The sequence below is a fragment of the Sus scrofa genome, chromosome 17, assembly GCF_054392235.1.
Source record: "Sus scrofa isolate SSC_HxYL_T2T_F1_AM1 chromosome 17, Sscrofa_HxYL_maternal_Yorkshire_Landrace_v2.0, whole genome shotgun sequence".
Lineage (NCBI taxonomy): Eukaryota > Metazoa > Chordata > Mammalia > Artiodactyla > Suidae > Sus > Sus scrofa.
Window position 1 is genome coordinate 16258053 of NC_139399.1, and position 21719 is coordinate 16279771.

At 39.6% G+C, this 21719-nt stretch overlaps 1 protein-coding gene across 2 annotated transcripts; it reads left to right on the forward strand.

The window, feature by feature from the left end:
* Positions 1 to 1655: 1655 nt before the first annotated feature.
* Positions 1656 to 16920, forward strand: IDO1 (indoleamine 2,3-dioxygenase 1). 2 transcript variants are annotated; one of them, NM_001246240.1, is given in 10 exon segments: positions 1712 to 1810; positions 6145 to 6240; positions 6358 to 6477; positions 10195 to 10313; positions 11185 to 11199; positions 12891 to 12990; positions 13116 to 13233; positions 14427 to 14478; positions 14955 to 15103; positions 16205 to 16569. In NM_001246240.1, coding segments are annotated over 10 exon segments (1233 nt in total).
* Positions 16921 to 21719: the final 4799 nt, after the last annotated feature.

Sequence of the window (21719 nt, forward strand, 5' to 3'; positions counted from 1 at the left end):
GGAAGAATAGCGTGAGAGCCATTCTAGAATGTAGTCACTCCAATGCAATGTACTATTAAAATGTATTTTAAGTACTGACATTCTGCATGACACCACTACATTGTCTTTTTTAAAATGGATATATAGGGCGTTCCCGTTGTTGCTCAGTGGAAACAAATCCCACTAGTATCCAAGAGGATGCTGGTTTGATCCCTGGCCTCCCTCAGGGGGTTAAGGATCCGGTGTTGCCGGGAGCTGTGGTGTCAGTCACAGACGAGGCTCGCATCTCCCACTGCTGTGGCTGTGATGCCGGCCAGCAGCTGCAGCTCCAGTTGGAGCCCAGCCTGGGAGCCTCCATATGCCGGGGGTGCAGCCCTAAAAAGGAAATAAATAAATAAAAAAAATCAAAGTATACTTGATTTATAATGTGTTATTTTCTGCTGTGCAGCAAAGTGATTCAGATCTATGTCTATATCTACATCTATATACATATTCACACTCTTGTCTAAATATTCTTTTCCATTACGGTTCATCATAGGACATTGAGATGTGTGAACATTGAAACACTGTGCATTGTTTTAAGGTACTAAACACAAACTCCTTTTTACTCCTTTTGATCATCAAAAGGAACAACATGGGTTCTTCTGCTTCAGCTTGGTGTATATGATCAAATGATGCCTGTAAGTGACCACAGACCTGAGGACACCCTGACAACCTTTGCTCAATGCAGTCTTACTTTGCATTTTAAAAGGACCATTTTCAGGATGTTTTATCCTTTCTACCAACTTTTGACATATTACAGATGGGAAGGTCTTATTGCCTTCTTGGTCCCTTAGCAGTCGGATGAAGTAGAGATGCAAGAAAATCTTCCTTAAAAATGACTTATTGGGGGAGTTCCCTGATGGCCTCGCAGTTAAGGATCGGGTGTGGTTACTGCTGTGGCTCAGGTTAGAGCTTTGGTGCAACAGGTTTGGTCCCTGGCCAGGGAACTTTTGCATGCTGCGGGCACAGCCAAAAAAAAAAAAAAAAACACAAAACAAAACAAAACAAAAAAGCTCTTATTGGGAACATGAAGAGGAAAGAACAGTATCACTGTGAACAACCTCAAAAGACTGAGTAAGAAAATTGGGGTTTGGGATGAAGAGATGCTATCTTTCTAAATTCTCCAAGTCCTTGTGTTTTTCTTTTGTTTCACAGTCCCTAACTCTGGGCATCACGGGTGTTCCTTATGGCTGCTGAGTCAAGACGCTAATACAGTCAAAGACCTCTGGGAGATTACAAGAAAGCTGGTGACAGAAATAACTAAATGATGATTTAGCACCTTAGGCGTTGGTCCAATTCACTATTTGAACTTGGAGATTAAGAAGTTCCCATCAAATAAGAATGTTCTTTCTGGTCACCTAGTTTCATGGCTTTTGTTATTTCAGAAGGGCCCCTTCTAATTTCCTAAAGCAGTAAGCAAATGATGTCCCCAGTGATCAATGTCTGAGAAGAAATATCAACTTTCAGTTTCTTCATATGACGAACAGTGATGCTTTTGTGGTTTTATTATTTTTTTTCATCAAATTACAGACAAAGAAAGTAGAAAATGAAACTATTCTAAAAGTGGAAGTAGTTTTTACTGCCTACGTGAAGAGTTGAGGTCACTGGCTATGGCATCCTCTCTAATAAATAGATGCTCTGGCTCTCCTTCCTCAAAGAGCAAGGAGGACCAGAGGAGCTGCCTGCAAAGATGGCACTTGATTGGTGGTCTCCTATGGACAATTCTTGGAAGATCTTTGAAGAGTACCACATAGATGAAAACCTAGGCTTTGCTCTGCCAAATCCACTGGTAAGAGAGGGGACTGAAATTATGGGCAAAATGTTTTTCTTATCATGATTTACCTGGACAAGTACACTTTCCATTGAATGAATGGGTTTCAGCAGGAAAGCAGGGCTAAAACCGGAGGCAGTGTTTTAATAAAGGGATTTCACTTAACTTTCTAAAAGTTCTCTACCTAGAAAATGAGTCTTAGGGGTACTTCATACTTACCTTACACCGTTATAGAGATGGGTGAGAAAAGGAAATTGTGGAAATATTTTGGCTTCAGACAATGGCATGGCAGGGGGCATTTTAAAAAAGAAAAAAGTAATAAATGACTGATGAGTCAAAGGAGCCACATTTCTCAGTTAATGTACCTTAGATTGGGTGAAGTCTGCGTCCCTGTTTTGATAATATTTTTGAAGTGGGACATCTAGCAACCTTGTGTGGTATTATTATTATTAATATTGCCAGGTGGTTATCAAGCCCACAGAGTGCAAGACATGCAGAATAAAGGTGTACCTTATAATTACCTTTTCTAAGTTATCTTCCAAAGAACACCATGAAAAGCATCTTATCATTAACACTTTAATCACCAAACCACTCCTGTTGCATTTTTTTTTTAAGCAATTTACAGATACTAACTTTGTCCATCTTTACAACCAGCCTGAAAGGTATGTATATCAATCTCATCATCCTGATGCGAAATATAAGCCATGCAGAATTTAAGTCATTATTGGAACTCACAGAGCCTGAAATACCAGGGCTTGGATGTAATCAGGCTGGATCCAGAGCCCAAGATCTTAAATCTAGTGCCTATTATGCTACACTGCCTCACTTAAGAGAAGAGAATACAAGGGGTTGCTTTTTTTTTTTTTTTTTTTTCCTCCCTACTCTTGGGTTTAACAAGGAATAGGAGATTCCAAGAAAGGATTTCTAGGAAACAGCTACTTGTTGTGACAGTTCTGTATGACAATATGCCCCTATTTGTGGCTCAAACAGAATGCACTCCAGAGAAAACTTCAAATTCAGCAAATATATATTTTAGTCAGATTCTAATCTAACTGTAGTTAGAAATCATATCTTGTAAATATCTTGCATAAAACAGGCACATCTAAAGCAAATTCTTGGTTCCAATCTAATTTCCTCTTCAGATTCTTGTTAATTCCAGAAAAATGAAGCATATGTTTTAATTTGACTGCTAAAAGCACTTTTACTTTGTATTTGCAAATCAATAATATTCAGACTTGTCACTTCTTCATGTAAGCACACAGGGACCAGGATGCAATGTTTCAAGGATGTACTATCCATGGTACCAGGAAAAAAAAATCTTTTTCAGAAGCTGCAAAGCTTCATGTCAAATATATCATTCCCCTCCTCAAAAGTCAATTCTCTCAAAAAAAATAAAATAATCATGGTAGTTCTGTAGACCTTGAAAACACATTCCAAGGATTAAAGCAAAACTTCAAAACTAAATTGAAGCAAAACTCTTCCTGAGCTACTTAAATAATGCTGCTACTTAAAATGCTTAAGAAGTTAGATTTGTGTCTTGAAACATGAAAAAAAACCCAAATTTTATTTCTTCACTGAAGATCTTTCCTGGAAATTATAGGTTCAAAATGTTCAATTCATCTCTTATGATCTATCAGCTTCCTATTCTAAAGGAAAATAATATGTCTTCTTATTCCATATCCATGCAAAATATATTCTCTACTCTAACAGGAGTTGAACAGCCCTCTGTGTTATTCTTTATTAATTGATATAATATCAGTTAGGTATTCTCTGAACCAGAAGTATATTACTGATTGAATTTTGCCTTTGTTGAAAGCTTGGTCCAATAGGACACTAATCATGACACATAATAAAGTATTTCTGTTACTTGGGGGAAATAGCAACAATCAAAAATTTGAGTGTGCCACACAGTGAAACACACAGCAACAAAACTATGTATGCATTACTAAAAACACTAAAACACAGTATTTGTGTGGTTCGGCAGAAAAATTCAGAGTAAACAGGAAAGGTGACTTTCTGATGAATATGCTGCCTGAATTTTTCATTGCTAAAAATCCTCCCTGACAGATTAAGTCCAGCCAATTTTCTGCAGCCCCTGAACATGCTTAAATCTTCTATTACATTTGTCTTTGGGGTTTATAGCTTACCTATAATATCAACTTGGTTTTGCAGCTTAAAGCCTCACTCCTGTTGGTTTGCGGTAAGCCCCTGATTTGTATTTCATCCCTATAGTTCAGGGTGGATGCCCCCAAAAGCATGTCAGGAGGCAGCTCAGTGAGAACCGTGTGGGGACAGGGCATACTGCATTCCATTCAGGGATCTGCGTCACATTTTGGGGTGTTGCCTAGCTCTTTTGTTTCGAGGTTTTCCCTTGAGACCAGATTATAAATACAAGATCCAGAGGTGAAACTTGTTAAAAAAAAAATCCAACCAAGTAAATGTCAGAGAGCTCATTGTCTTCCTTCAGTGATTCATGAATCAGGCAGCACCAGGGGAAGAGAGAAAGGGACTCTGAGAAGCTGTGCAGAACAAAAGATGTGGGAGTTCCCTTTGTGACTCAGCTGATTAAGAACCCGACTAGTATCCATGAAGATGTGGGTTCGATCCCTGGCCTCGCTCAGTGGGTTAAGGATCCGGCATTGCTGCAAGCTGCGGTATAGGTCACAGATGCAACTTGGATCCCCAGTTGCTGTGGCTGTGGCATAGGCCAGCAGCGGCAGCTCTAATTCGACCCCTAGCCTGTGACCTTCCATATGCCGCAGGTGCAGCCCTACAAAGAAGAAAGAAAAAAAGAACAAAAGACATTTATAGGCAGAAGGGAGTAGGAACAAGGAAGTTAGACCTGCCAAAATTGGGTTGGGGTTAGGGTTAGGTTGTATCTCTTCCTTTAGAGAAGGACAGGGGTCTATGAACCGATGACCTCACTAGAGCTGACCAGGTAATTCCACATCGACTGGTTTTGGATTCCATTCTAGGAGAGGCTGAAAGTGTAATTAAGTATTAATTCTTGATTTGGTAACATGGAGCTTAACCTAAGTTACTCCATGCGGGGCCTATTGTCTTGCTTTTAACACACTTTTCTTGGAGTTTCATTTTTACTTGGCAAAAAATAAGCCTGTACTCCCAAGAAGGCAATCAAGCCGTATGTATGTATACAGCATCTCCTACCTGCCCAGGACTGTGCCAGATGCTGTGAGAAATATAGGGTTAAAAGCATGATAAAACCCTTGCCATCAGGTAGTGAGATGTAAAAAGAACAAGGTTTTTCAAAAGTTGGAAACACCTACTTTTGAATCACAAGAAATCTTATGCACAAAACAAACTACATACACTGTGAGCCTTGCATTTCTTATTTATGGCATGGAGATAGCAACCAATTTGTAGGGCCATTATAATAATTAAATGAGAAACCTCTTAGCAAGTGCCTAGTGTTCTACTGATGTTTAGCACATCTCACTTTTCTTCCATTCAAAAACCTTTTTTTTTTTTTTTTTTTCTTTTTAGGGCCGCATATGTAGCATATGGAGGTTCCCAGGCTAGAGGCCAAATTGGAGCTGCAGCACCACGGCTACAGCAATACCAGATCTGAGCTGCATCTGTGACCTATAGTGCAGCTTGGGGCAATACGAGATCTTTAACTGCTGAGTGAGGCCAGGGATTGAACCCACGTCCTCATGGATACTAGTGGGGATCTTAACCTGCAGAGCTGCAACAGGAACTCCCCATTTAAAAAAACTTAAAATCTAGCTGAGAAAACAAACAAGCAGAAAACAATAAATACCTTAATGTGGAAAGTTATAATCCATGGATTTATAATTGGAGGTACGAGTGGAGAATGGAACAGTTGGGAAGATTTGAATGAAACGTTCAAAGTGACCCTTGAAAAAGAGGCAGATATGGAGTTCCCGTTGTGGCTCAGCAGGTTACAAAGCAGCTTAATATCCATGAAGATGCGAGTTCCATCCCTGGCCTGGCTCAATTGTATTAAGGATCCAGCATTGCCTTGAACTGTGGTGTAGATCCCAGATGCGGCTTGGATCCTGCATTGCTGTGGCTGTGGTGCAGGCTGATGGCTGTGGTGCAGGCTGGTAGCTGTAGCTCTGATTTGACCCTTAACCCGGGAAACTCCATAGGCCACAGGTGTGGTGCTAGAAAGAAAAAGAAAAGGAGGCAGATGAGAGGAAGAGGAGGAGCATGAGAAGTTCTGAACCCTGAGTGTGCAGATGTCAGTGAATGGGCTGGTGTCAACTGCACAGAATTGCTTCAAAGGCAACATGGACCATCAGTGGGAAGCAAAACTATTTTGTAATCTTATCCACTGGCCAAAACAAGTTCTGTTCCTTCTTTCCCAGGAGGAGCTGCCTCACCCTTACGATGCTTGGATTGCCATTGCTAAAAATCTACCTGAACTGATTAAGAATGGACAACTACGTGCAGAAGTGGAGAAGGTATAAAAAGAGATTTCATTTTTTTTTTCTACGTTAGCGTCCTAAAAATGTTAATGTGGTTTTGGAGCTATAACAGCACCCATTTTGAGTTGCATCCACCTCTTCTTTTGTTCTCAGTTAGCAACGCTCAGCATTGACGGCCTCCAAGGACACAAGATGCAGCGCCTGGCACATCTGGTTCTGGGGTACATCACCATGGCGTACGTGTGGGGTCAAGGGGATGAAGATATCCGCAAGGTTTGGAGACTTTCTCATATTTCTTACGCTACCTGACAGATTAACATCCAATTTACATTTAGCATAAAAAAAAAAAACCTCTAACACTATTGCAATTGCATTTTGTGAAGCTTGGATAATAGGAAAAAATAAGAGGGTTGGAAGATAATCATTTGTTGATTAACATGTCAATTGTTACCATTATTAGATTTTCAGTCTTTTGCTTCTATAGCACAATTACCCCATCCTGTCCCTCTATGTATAAGGCCAGCTTCTTTCACTAAAATTATACTGTAAAATTATTCAACTGCTACAGTTGTCCTAGACATCATTTGAAATCACTTTGTGGTTTTTCATCAAGTTCCTGAACCTTATTTTTCAATCCTCTATTAGTAAGCACCTTATTTGTTTTTAATATTTTACCATTGCAAATGACACTGCAATCAATATATTTGAATATGATAACACTTTTTTCTCTATGACTTTTAGGAGATAGAGACATTTTATGGCTCTCCTTCATTAATTCTGAGTTCACATACTGTCTTCTATCTGTAGGCATCAAAGAACACAGGTGGTGTCATCCTACTCTTATCAATGTTAGGTCTAAAATAGCATCATCTTGTATTTTATCTGACAACCCTAATCCTATGAAACCACTATAGCCTTTAATATCTAACCTTTTAACCATAACCAAGGCGATAAGATAGATTCCAGAAGCACCTTCTACCATTTAGTGAAATTTTTTCCTTCCTTTTTTGACAAAGGTAATTGGCATTCCATCTTGTTTTTCTTTCCACATACTGTTTAAAGAGAGCACCACACTTATGGTCCACCAATCTTATGAGTCACCCTCTGATATGTAAGAAGAGAAAAACAGTTGCTCTGTGGAACCATGGAAACACATTGCACTCCCTTATAATTATTTAGGCTGCCATACGTAGATTCTGTGATGACACAGTAAAGTTTAAGATCAGTCATCTTACAACCGAGCTTAAAACTGAGCTAAGCGTGCAGTCTCCCTAGACTTGCTAGAGTCTGAATCTAGCTAAATGCGGTGGCATTGTACACACGCACGCAAAAGCATCAGTAATGAAGGGTGTTGTATGCTAGGTGTCCTTTAGTCCAGCAGAGTTAAATAGTAGTTGATGTGATCATGAAATGCTTCACAGGAGGAGTGGGATATGAATTCCTTCTTAAGAGACAGATAGAGCTCATCCAAAGAGGAGAGAAACAGAAAGGACAGAAAGAGAGGACTAGTGAAAAAATGTAGAGATCAGACACAGCAACATCAAAAGATACTAAATCAACGGGACTGGAGATCAGAATTACAGTGGAAAACATGAAAATGTATTTTTAATTTTATCCAGTTTTTGCACTCCACGTCATTCTGAAAAGGATCTTAGAAGCTGGCAATGAAAACAATATATAAAAAGATAAAAACATTTACATGAGGAAATTGTAGGAAAGAGGTCAAATGGATAAAAAAAAAATAAGATACATCAAGATAAGGCACCTTTGGCTTGATAATGGGCAAGAAATCAGCATCTGAGTTTCTCAGCAGCTGCCAGAGTGTCTACAATAGATAAAGATGTGTTTCCACATCTCCTTTCTTTTCCCTAAGTTATTTCAAATTAATTATTAACTAAACATCTGTCCTTGTATTTCTCTTTGATGCATTTCCTTTTGAAACACATGTAGATCATTTGCCGCCCAAAATATTTCAATTCCCAGAGGCGAAAGCTCACATCCAGGTGCGACTTTGACAGTTTGTTCTCTTGGTTCAATTATCCTCTTCAGGAGTCCTCGGGTGATTTGAAGCCACTTGGGTTATTGTTCCCACGATTGTCACACAACTGTGGAGTGAGTCACATTGTCCGACTGTCTCTACCTCAGAAGTGCCATCACCCGAGACTCCAGAGGGGGTTCCCATCCCTGTCCTTTACCTGGTCAGATACACATGTTCCAGTCATGGCTGCTGATGGCCAGGATGACATTAGCGATTGCATGGGACCATAATCAAGGAGTTCCCTTGTGGTGCAGTAAGTTAAGGATCTGGCATTTTCATAGCAGCAGCTGGGGATTGCTAAATTCCATACGCTGCAGGCACAGCCAAAAAAAAAAAAAAAAAAAAAAGAATGAAATGTCATCTTTATGACTAATAGAGCAGCTAGAGAACATGACTTGAGTAGTGGCAACAACTGGGGTGCTAAGAATGCACTTATTCATCAGAATCACCCTTGAGGTTGTGGTGGGAAGAGTAGAAGCCTTTTACTATATGGCTGAACACAGAGCAGAATTGTTTGGGTTCAGAGAAAGAAGAATTGAAGAGAAAAGGGGACTGAGCTTCAGTGTCACTCCCAAACTCAACCATTCAGATAAACCTCTATACTCCCTCTGAGAAAGGGTAAGTCAAAGAACTGCAATAAGCTAAGATTGTCACTCCAGTTGGTATATATGAAAGTGGGGTCCAGCTGCTGGCCTCTCTAAAGCCAACACAGAGTCAAAGTTGGTGGAAAGGAAAGTTTGCTTTGTTCCAGAGGCAGGTAACTGGGGGAGAGGGTAGACTCCTGTCTAAAGACCAGTTTCCCCAACTGACAACCAGTGAGCAAGAGCTTTTCTAGGCGGAGGGTGGGGACTATATGTAGAAACAACTTGGTCTGGTGGCTCTGACAGGCATCTTGAAATTGATCAGGCAGTGGTCTGATCCACACCGTCTTGATTGTTTTAAGGACAGTTCATCTTCAGTTCCAGTGTCAGTTTGTTCCCATTTCTTCGAGGTCAGTTCTGGGAATTGTGGCAGCTCATGTCATGGCTACAGTCTGGTCATCATGTAGTGAACTTCTTCTACCTGGTGGAGTTTTCAGTATCTACAAGACAGATCACAGGACATGGCTCTGAACATGATCTACAGCCCTTGAAAAGGAACTAACTAAAGGTCGCTGACTTTGCTTAATGACTCAACTATTATTATTTGGTCTCATTTGACTTGTTTTCTTTGGATTCTGCATTCTCTCATTTCTCTGATCAAACTTATTCTTGGACTAAAGTTTTTCTATGGAAAGAAGGCAGCTAAGGACATGGTAGGCAGGCCAGGGGGGTGGGGAGGGCCATAGGGTTCTGCTCTATGTCATACTCTGCTTGGAAATATAAAGCAAACATGAAGGGGAGTCCTCCTTCTGACCCAAGTATGTCTTTAAGGCCAAGGATACCAATGTCACTCTACGGTGAGGATTTCTAAAAAATCGTCCAGAGAGAGTTTCTGTCCGCACTGCGCCCCAAGAGCAGTAATCTATTTACACGTCTAGCCTCAATTACAAATGACTTTGAGCTTCTTGGAGACCTTGATTTAATCTTTGTACGGCTGGTGGATTATAAATACCTTGCATAGAGCACATGCTGGACTACTATTTGTATAATGGAGGGATGGGCAGATGAGTGAATGGTGGCAAATAGCTCACAGACCATTTGAAACTCAAGGATACAGCCCTTCTTTCCTCTTGCCCTCTGGCTGCCTGTTTGTTCTCTCCATGCCCAGATTACATCCATAGCAACACATATCTAAATGTAGTGATTTAACGATGACTAGGGTTAAGTTACAGAACAAAGAAAAGAAAATTATTTTTGTTTGGTTTCAAAGTGCCCTTATGTAAAATGATTCATGTTTCGACACCCAGGGAGCAGAAGAAAAGGTGAGATCTTTTGAAGGTTAATACTAAATATCTCCTGTATTTTAATTAGGTCCTGCCAAGAAATATTGCCATCCCTTACTGCAAACTCTCTGGGAAGCTTGGACTGCCTCCTATTCTGGTCTACGCAGATTGTGTCTTGGCAAATTGGAAGAAAAAGGATCCCAGTGGGTATGTAAACTGTGATTATAACAGGAATTAAAGAAGCACATGCTAGTTAAATTTTAAAAGTCACATGCTATTTAAATCAACAGGGAGTTGGTCATTTGTTTAATCTTTGTCAGCATAGATTTCTCTGCTGTTGGGGTATAAAATGTATATGTATGTGAGAGATGTCTAATTAATATATGATGAAATGCTCAAATCTTGAGTATTCAGTTTGATGAACTTGACTGGCTTCTCTTGATTAACATGTTTTTTGAGATTCTGCAAATATCAATGTTTAGTATTCACTTGAATTTAAGAGACAACATATCTCCAGCCATCAAGATGGCAATCTCTGGGCTTTCAGAGCAGCATGCTCAGAATCTAGGCCTTTCCTAACCTAATGGGATCTGCTGCAATTAAGGTGGGTGGCAGTGGCTTAAGGATCCCATGTTGCTGCAGCTACAGTGCAGGTTGCCACTGTGCTGTGGGTTTGATCCCTGGTCCAGGAACTTCCACATGCTTCAGGTGTGGCCAAAGGAAAGGAAAAAAACAAGGGACAGATGTTCTGGTTGTGTATCTGCAGAGAAGTGTTCTAGATGTAAGAATACCACAAAATGGAATGATTTTATCTTCTAGAAAACTTTATTAGTAAAACTGCTTTTAACTATCCACTTCTGTTCCTTGAGTAATTTTTAATTTCACTTATAAAGTCCTAAGTGAAGTGTTTGCAATGCCTTAAAAGTGTATTTTTTTTCTTTTTTATCTATTCTTTTTTTTACATTTGCTAGATCAGTTTTATTAAATGGAGTAACAATAACTCAAATCCATTTAATTTTTTAATCAATTTCCTTTCTCTTTTCCAATGGATCCAATGCTTCATGGCTACTTTCATAAGGCCCATGACTTACAAGTAAGTATTCAATCTTTTTTAGTCTAAGAATTATTATTACGTCTGTGACTGCGATGGGACCGTGTCTGTTTGATACTCTATGCATTAATATATACAAAATAGTACTTGCATTTGCACATGATTCCCACCTATGGATGATTCAGCTCAAGGGTTTTGGACCTGGGGCAAAGCACAGACAAAAAACAAACCCATGGTCAGCAAATGGGAAAATTGGGGGAGGGGTTAATTAGGAGTTTGGGATTGACACATAGACACTACTATATATAAAATAGATAACCAACAAGGACCTACTGTACAGCACAGGAAACTATACTCAATATTTTGTAATAACTCATAAGGGAAAATAAAATAATAAATAAATTATATATGTGTATATAACTGAATCACTTTGCTGTACACTTGAAACTAAAGCAACATTGTAAATCAACATACTTCAACTAAAACAAAAACTTAAAAAATGGTGCAAAAGTGATATGCATTCAGTAGAAACTGTAGTTTGAGGAGTTCCCTGGTGGCTCAATGCGTTAAGGATTCTGCATCGTCATGTGGCTCAGGTCATTGCTGTGGCTCGAGTTTGATCCCTGGCCCAGGAACTTCCACATGACATATGCATGGCCGAAAAAAAAAAAAGGGGGGGGAGAGAGAGAAAAGAAAAGAAAGTACTAGGTGTTCTAACCAAACAGAAAACATAAGGAAGTATTCTTGTAGCAAGAACTTTTTAAACTGAGTCCTGAAGAGTATGTAGACATTACCTAGAAAAAGGAAATGCTGAGGGTATTCATAGTGGAGGAAACAGCAAGAGTGAGAACTGGGAATGATGAAAATCTTGGTGCATTATCAGAACTGAAGGAGGGCCAGAGTCAGCCATGAAGAATAACTGATGAAAGTAACAGTACAGGAAAGGAATGAAGAAATAAACTTAACAAATATTGTGTAGGACTTGGGCTCTGATAAGGGGCTTAAACAATATCTTAAAACTCAATGGGAAGCCACAGACGTTTTTTAACTGGGAAAGTTACACCACCAGTCTCATACAGCAGAGGAGAACACTGAGGATGAAACAGGTGAAATGTCTTATCCAAGGTCACACAGCAGGTAAGCTGTAGGAGTGGTTCCACAAATTTAATGGCAATGAAACTCAGAGATATACAGATACTGAGACCATGTTTGCATCAGTGTAAAACTTCAGTGAAAAAGAAAATAGTGTCTGGTCAGGTATTTGCATTTCCCAGTCAATCAGTTCTTTTGTAAGGCATTGAAAAATTGAATCAGGCCCACCGATAAAAATATGGATATGAGTATATTTAAACAAAAAGCCTACTTTTAAAAATCATACCTCACAGATATCTCTATTAACATTGAGTCCATTCATACACACACACACACACACACACACACACACACACACACACATATGTAATACACATGCATGTAAAAAATTGATGGATAATAAAATCTCTACTTACAAGTTATAGAATGAAACTTCAACTCAGCTTAATCTACTGTTAATTGTTATGAGACAACAGACCTAACATTAATATTCCTAACTACATAATGGACATAGTAAAACCTTCCATACTTATCTCATAAGATTATTTTGAAAATGTAAATAAAAAAGCCTTGACCATGAATGTAAGTACTTCAACAAATATGTGTACTAAATTCTTGACTTCCTTGACTAATTATCTTAGGAACATGGATATTCTCTTCTCATTTCCGGGTGGGGACTGTGGTAAAGGATTCTTCCTGGTTTCGCTATTGGTGGAAATAGCGGCTGCTTCTGCAATCAAGGTAGGTCCAGCCATACTGGAAAATGTGGGGTTGGAGGATGGGGTGCAGGAGTTAGGAGAACTTATTCTATGCTAATGTGTAGTGCTAGGAAACCTTAAGAAGCATTTGTCTCTTGTTTTTTAAAGGTGATCCCCACTCTATTCAATGCAATACAGTGTGAAGACCTGGATGCTTTGCAAAAGGCATTGCTTGATATAACTTCTTCTCTGCATAAAGCCCTTGAAGTGTTTCACCAAATTCATGGCAAGTATCATAGGCCATACAACATGCTAGGCCATGGTCAAGTGTTTCTGGTTTTCTGTGGGGAAAATGGAAGCAACACCTACTCTTACCTACTGGGTGTGTTTGCGCTTTATTCTACTCCACTAAATCATTATACTTTCCGTGTGATAGGTTTTATTATGTCCATCTTATAGACATAAGGGCTAAGATAAATGACTGAAGATTACATAAGTAGTAAATTGTGAAACCAGAATTCTAAGCCTGATCTATTTATCTCTATGGAACATCCTGGCCTCCCAGTAAAAACTGTGGAGAAACTTGCCAAAGGTGCAGGGTGTTTTATTTTTTCTATTTGTTTATGTTTACGGGGAAGTTCCCGGGCCAGGGATTGAACCCGTGTCACAGTAGGGACCCAAGCCACTGCAGTGACAATGTGGCAATGCCAGATCCTTAATCTGCTGTGCCACAAGGGAACTCCATTTTTTTTTTAATTAAAATTTTTTTTTTTTTTAGGTGAAGAATGTTTTAAGTCCTGAAAAACTTAGCTTTTGCTTGATAGGAACTTTCTACAAATCCTACTCTTTCATATGTTAACAACAACAACAAGAAAACAGAAAAGCCATTGAGCACAAAAGTTATTGCAAAGTTAACAGCTGTAAAACAGCAGTAACCAAAAAAGTACATAAGGATTTGCAAAAAACATTGGGCTCTAACGGACACTCTTAACCAATGTATCACTGTATCCCTGGGCTTTGGCAAGAAGATTGACCTTCGCACCAAAGATATTAGCAAGCTTTGGGGACAGACACCTGGGGATGTGGTCCAAACGCTCCTGGGGGCTTTGTTTTCATTTTTCTTTTCGTTTAGGTTTGTTTCTTTCTTTGTGGAAGTAATTTATCTATTGTGTAAGTAACACATGAAGGAGCCTTAAACATGTGTTGGCAGTTTAAATGGGGGTCTCTGGAGGATGAGCCGTGGTTGGGCCTAGGATCTTGGACACAGGCTGTGCATAGACCCCATCAGTGGACACAGTGAGGATCTGATGGGAGAGGCCAAGTGATTGACAGCTTGTCCTTAGGGACTTTTTCTGCACAGACTGACCTCATGTCTTTCTTGCATCTGAGGCTGAAATCCATAATTAGTTGTTTATAAGACCTTGGCTTTCCCTGATATATCTGATGCTACTCAACTAAACACATCTCATCTTTTTACAGAGTATGTGGACCCAAAGCTCTTTTTCAATGTTCTTCGCATATACTTGTCTGGGTATGTGGTCTTATGCTTGAATTTGTTTTCCCTTAAAGCAATGAACCTAAAGAAGATAAATTTCCACTTATGGTCCCACTATCAATCTAGTTTGAGAAACAATTTATATCCTCAAATGTACATTGAAAGAATCAACAGACTGCTCTCCCTGTTATTACCTGTCCAGGCATACACTGGGGTTTGGATAGGAAAGCTAGTCATTTTGAAGAGAGTGGGATACTCTTTGGTAGTGCAAAGGTAAGATTCCATTCATAGAATACTATGCCAGATTTGCTCAGAACTATGGTTTTTTTTGTTTGTTTTTTGTTTGTTTTTTTATTACTCTCATGCCTGAACATGAGTAGTAAGGGGTGTGTGGAGGAAGTCTAATGAAATCTATCTCAGTTCACCTCCTATTCATCCTCTATGGCAAGATTTTATGTATGAAGTTTTGGCAATTAATCCAAATAACGATTATTCTTTCTTTCCTGGTTTAGTTGGAAAGGCAACCCCTTGCTGTCAGAGGGTCTGCTCTATGAAGGCGTTTGGGACACCCCCAAGAAGTTCGCTGGGGGCAGTGCAGCCCAAAGCAGCATCTTTCAGTGCTTTGATGTTCTCCTGGGTATCCAGCACACTGTGGGTGGAGGTAAGAGGCAAATGACATATCCTAATCATCTCTTAGGCTGATAACAAGAATATCTAAGAAGTACCTTCCCATGAGCCCATGAGCATCTTCTGTACCTATCTGATGCTTTTAGGAGAATCGGTAGGGATTTTATGGCAGACATCCCACTTCACAGATAAATAAGCAAAAACTGAAACAGGCTAGAAAGCAGTGAAGCCAGAACTCAGGCCAAGTTCAGCACCGTCTGGATCTTGAAATTTGAACATGTTTGTGGGGCCTGATGGCCCGCAGTGAGGTCAACATCACATGTTCTGAAAAATGTAAGATTGGGATTCAGAAAGAGAAAGTCTCCTGCAAAGGAGCCCATGGGTTATAGCTGGGGCATGGAAAGGCTTGGCATTTCTCTGGTTCAGCTGTCCTACTCCCTCAGTGGCCCAGGGGCAATGATTGCACCAAAGTTTAAAGATGAACCACATTCATTATACCCCTTTTAGAACTTAAGAGGGAAGAGGAAGAAGCTCCAGTAAGAATGTCTTCTTACCGGTCTCTGTTTTCCTAAACTTCTATTTAACAGTCAGTGGGGAAAGCAGTGGGCTGAGTGATAATAATCTTTTTTCTTGTTTAAAAGTGCTCTCCTGGGAGTTTCCTCTTGGCCTAGAGGGTTAAGGACCTGATGTTGTCACTGCTGTGGCTCAGGTCACTGCTGTGGTGCAGGTTCAACCCCTGGCCCAGGAATTTCCACATGTGGGGGGCGTGGACAAAAGCAAAAACAATGACAAAAAGAAAATGATGCCTTAAGTTTCCTTAGAGTCAGTTCGGGATCTGTCAAGCCTAGTATATATATAAATATATATACCCTATCCTTCTTAGAAGTATCAACTCTAGGAGGAAAGTGAGAAAGGAAGCAAAACAAAAATATTATGAAAGAAGGAGTTTAGCTCCTGTGGTTTTCGGAATTAAGTATATTTTACAGTAGTTACCATGATGAGTATAAAGTGGCAAGACTAGTAGGGTGCTCATTGGAATGTCATAAACTCAATTGCTTGTATCTCCCACCTGCTCTGCCCTTCTCCCCTGGACTGGCGAATACTTTGGCCTCCTTACTAACTCATCTTTTTTTAGTTCCTTCAGGCTCTGCTGCTGGATTCCTCCAGGAAATGAGAACCTATATGCCACCAGCTCACCGGAACTTTCTTCACTCATTAGAGTCAGGCCCCTCCGTCCGTGAGTTTGTTCTTTCAAAAGGTGATGCTCTCCTGCAGGAAACGTACAATGAATGTGTGCAAGCTATGGTATCCCTGCGAAATTACCATCTGCAGATAGTAACTAAGTACATTGTGATTCCTGCAAGCCAGCAAGCCAAGAAAAAACAAGCATCCGAAGAGCCTTCCGAAGAAGAAAACAGAGGAACTGGAGGCACCAATGTCATAGATTTTCTCAAGACTGTAAGAGGTACAACTGTGAGGTCCCTGTTGAAAGAAGGTTAATAGAATGCATGAAAATGTGCATTTTGTTAAGACAAAGAAAACCACATGGTGTAATGTCACCACCTATTATATCAGACCTACAGATTCAATAAGCTGTTAATAGCGCTTTATGAAAATTTTCAAGTAAAAGCAATCAGGTCCTACTGTGTAGTACAGGGAACTATATCTAGTAACTTGTGATGATACACGATGGAAGATAATGTGAATATGAGAAAAAGAATGTGTGTGTGTGTGTGTATATATATATATATATATATAACTGAGTCACTTTGCTGTATAGCAGAAATTGACAGAACATTGTAAATCAACTATAACAGAAAAAATAAAAATCTTACCAAAAAAAAGAAAAAAGTTTCAAAGTATTTTTTTTCTGGTGTCTATGGATGTCTTGTGTGAAAGATATAAAACAATTATTAGTCTTTCTGCTTTGGTAAGAATGTAATGATAAAATTCAATGAAACCTGAAATGATATAATAAAAAAATCTAAACGTTGCTTTATTTATAACTATAATTGAATATTCCCACGGAGGAGACCTACTGTACACAGCTACCCTTCAACCAGGACTATCAGGTTCCTGTATTTTCCCTATGGAAATTAACACACTTTTTCATGACTGTTTCCTGTTTCCACTGTATTGTTCACTAGAGCCCTGCATCCCCATTTCTTAAAAGCTACTTTGCAATTAGCTGTTTAAAGAATATATGAAAGATTAAATGAACTCATGAATTAGTTAATCTGGGCTAATATGAAGAAGAACATTTTCTCACACAATAGACAAAAATAAATCCATTGATCAAAATGGATTAAATAACTACATGTAAGACTGGAAAGCATAAAACTCCTAGAAGAAAACATAGTCAGTACACACTTTGAGATGTATTAGCAACATTTTTTTTTTCAGGCAAGGGAAACAAAAGCAAGATGAAAACACAGGGCCTAATCAAACATAAAAGTATTCAACACAGCAAAAGAATTCATCAACAAAATGAAAAGACTATCTCCTTAATAGGAGAAGATATTTGCAAATGGCATGTCTCATTCTTTGTAAAATACACAAAGAACTCATACAACTCTATATCCAAAAATCAAACAACCCAATTTTAAAAATGGGCAGAGGAACTGAATAGACATACATACAGTGGAATATTACTCAGTGACAAAAAAGAATGAATTTAAGTAGATTTAAGGAAGGAATTGCATTTAGGTACTTCTAAAAACAAACATCTACAAACTATTTTAGCAGGGTTTCTCAAATGCAACGTAATCCAATGGACTCAAGCGAAATCTTCCTGCTTATGTTAGGAGACTATTAACGGCAACTGCTCACCTTGGCCAGATAAGATCACAGCTGCTTGCATGAGCTGTCTTACAGCAGGAGGCCCTGATATGGTGCTTCCCTGAAGACTAACTGGGAGAATTTGGGAGGGGCCAGTAGGAGGGAGGAGACCACCAACTTTCCAACATCCTCGATGCTGGAATCCATCTTGGTGAGAGATGCCCACACAAGCAGGAAGGACCCTGAGCCAGATCAAGTACCACCTGAGCAAGATGACTGGTCAGAGATGATCCGGAAAGTAACCCCATTCCCATAAAACTTGAGACATATGCCATGTGGCAGAGCAGTTCTCCTGGGTTCTCTCACCTGCTGCTCTCTGCGTGGGTGACCCTTCCCAAAAAAGCCCCTTGCTTTGTCATCACGCATGTCACCTCAGACAATTCATTTCTGACTGTTAGATAAGCCCATGCTCAGGCCACGGAAGGGGTCCCCCTTCTACCAACACTTACAGCAAAATTTTGTTTAATTCCCTAGAAAAGACACCAAATGTCAATGAAAATAGTTTCTAGATGATGGGAAATGTTTTCTTCATTCTCCTGTCTGCAACAAGCATGTGTAAGTTTATAAGGAGCACGTATAAGTTTATAAGGAAAAAAGTGTACATGCATACATGCATACCTACATACTAAATGCCTGTATGTGTGTGTGCACATGCATGTCGATTTTAAGGGATGACCAGCAAGATCATCATGTCTTACGGTTTGACACAGTCTGGAAATTACTAACCTGAGAATCAGGAGACTAAAAGCATGGGTTCCATCTTGGACCCCTATCAGCTTTGTGACCTTGGGGAAATCACTTCCTATTTCTGTAATATGAGCAAAGTAATACTTGCCTTGTCTCATTTACAAAGTCCCTGGGAACTGAATGACATACAGAACTAAAGTTTAGAAAACTATAAAATTCTACTGGAAAATAAGTAAGTAAATTGCTGAGGATTGTTTCCTGGCTCCACATCAAGATTTTTTTTTTTTTTTTTTTGCTCTCCAGCCTGCTACACTGATTTCTCTGACCTTACATCTACACAACACAGGACTACACATGAAGAATTTCTCCTGCAGAGCTAGTTTTATCTAATTAGCATTGAAATGACCTTGAGATGCAGAGCATCTTTGGTCCCCTCTGCCAGATTCTGCACCCACATCTTCTTTATATCATCACACCCATCTGACCTGGAGATGGGAAAGATGTAGGGAGAGGGAGAGGGAAGCAGGGGGTATCGTCACTGACACTGTACTGTGGCTACTGTAGACTGGCAAAAAATGCACAACTTAAATTTGAGGATTACATTTTATTCAGCAGACTTGCTAAAGACTTAAGCCCAGGAGGCAGCCTCTCAAATCACTCTGAGGAACAGCTCCAAAGTAAGGGATGAGCCAGGATCTATAGGAGTTTTTGCAACAGAAAGCCAGCTCGTTGGAACATTGAAAGATTACTGTTAATGAAAGTAAACCAGACATCTCAAGTCATGTAAAAAGCATCTCAAGTGCTTTTCTATGTATGGGAAGATGCCAGAATCTGGGCTTCTTGAAATCATTCCTTTGATATGTGCCTTAACCCTCCAGTGCCAGCATCCTGCTTTTCTCCATCCTGAATCCCCTCAGGGTGCACAATCAGTTGGGGGCGGGGGGCAGCCTCAGTGGCTGAAGGCTTGATGCCACAACATCCTTTGTTTAAATATGGCAGACCACCTTCTCTGTCCACACTAGGTAGGTGATAAACAGACTGAAATTCAGCTTTAAGTTCTCTACAGAGAGTGTTTATCCAGCGTCTAATCTCTTATATCTGTACAAATATAGAAACAAAGATTCCTGAATTCCCTCATGGCACAATGGGTTAACATAGCTCCTGTGGCACAGGTTTGATCCCTAGCCCAGGAACTTGCACATGTTGCAGACATGGCAAAAAAAAGAGAGAAAGAAGGAAAGAAAGAAAGAAGAATAGATAGGCACTTCCTAACACCATACAGAAAAATAAACTCGAAATGGATCAAAGACCTAAATATAAGCCTAGATACTATAAAACTCTTCGAGGAAAACATAAGTCAAATGCTCTCTGACATAAACCACAGCAATATCTTCTCAGGCCCACCTCTTAGAGAAATGACAATAAAGACAAATATAAACAAATGGGACCTAATCAAACTGAAAAGTTTCTGCACAGCAAAGGAAACTAAAGAAAACGAAAAGACAGCCAACAGAATGGGAGAAAATATTTGAAAATGAAGCTACTGACAAGGGATTAATCTCCAAAATTTATAAACACCTCCTTCAGCTCAATACCAAAACATCAAACAACCCCATCAAAAAAATGGGCAGAAGATCTAAAGAGACAATTCCCCAAAGAAGACATGCGAATGGACAGAGAACACATGAAAAGGTGTTTAACATCACTGATTATTAGAGAAATGTAAATCAAAACTTCTATGAGGTACTACCTTATACCAGCCAGAATGGCCATCATCAAAATCTACAAAAAATAAATGCTTCAGAGGGTATGGAGAAAAGAGAACACTCTTACTCTGTTGGTGGGAATGTACATCCACTCTGGAAAACAGTATGGAGATTCCTCAAAAAAACTAAAAATAGAATTACCATTCAATCCAGCAATCCCACTCCCAGGCATCTATCCAGAGAAAACCATGACTCGCAAAGACACATGTACTCCAGTGTTCCCTGCAGCACTATTTGCAGTAGCCAAGACATGGAAGCAACCTAAATGTCCATCGACAGAGGTGTGGATAAAGAAGGTGTGGTACATATACACAATGGAATACTAGCCATAAAAAGGAAGAAATAATGGAATTGGCAGTGACATGGATGGACCTAGAAATTATCACACTAAGTGAAGTTAGACAGTGAGACACCAACTTCTTATGCTGTCACTTATATGTAAAATCTTAAAAAAGAAAACAATGAACTTCTTTGCAGAACAGATACTGACTTACAGATTTTTAAGAAACTTATGGTTTCCAAAGGAGACCAGTTTGGGGGTGGGGTATAGGCTGGGGGCTTGGGATGGAAAGGTTATAAAATTGGGTTGTAATGATCGTTGCACAACTACAAATGTAATAAAATTCATTGAGAAGAAAGAAAGAAAGAAAGAAAGAAAGAAAGAGAGAGAGAGAGAAAGAAAGAGAGAGAGAGAGAAAGGAAGGAAGGAAATAAAAAGAAAGAAACCAAGATTCCTGATATTCCTGATTTTCCTCTAATGCACTTCTGGACTGGGAGAGGTGCAACAAAATGCTGAATGCTTTTCCAAAGAAAAGCATCCTGCTACTTCTGCATCTCATATGCCCTGTGTCCTCCCCTTGTCACAATGAATGATAATGGGGGCCGGGGGAGTGAGATTACTTAAGGGCGAAGGTAGCCTCCTACCGTAATGGAAGTTTTGAGCTGGGTGTCATGAATTCTTTGTAATATGAATCGTGAATTTTTTTTTTTCTTTTTTGCCTTTAAGGGCCGCAGTTTCAGCATATGGGAAGTCCCAGGCTAGTGGTCAAATTGGAGCTGCAGGCTGCCAGCTTACGCCATAGCCACAGCAACATAAGATCTGAGCTGCATCTGTGACCTACACCACAGCTCACGGCAACCCTGGATCCTTAACCCACTGAGCGACACCAGGGATCAAACCCACATCCTCATGTATACAGGTTGCTTTTGTAACCCACTGAGCCACAACAGGAACTGCATGAATTCTATATGAACAGAGGTAATAATAATTCCATTCCAGCCTATGTCATAGTAAAATCAAGAAGTTTGTCAATGTACAAAAAAAAAAAAAAAAAAAAACCCACAATATGAGAGTCATAT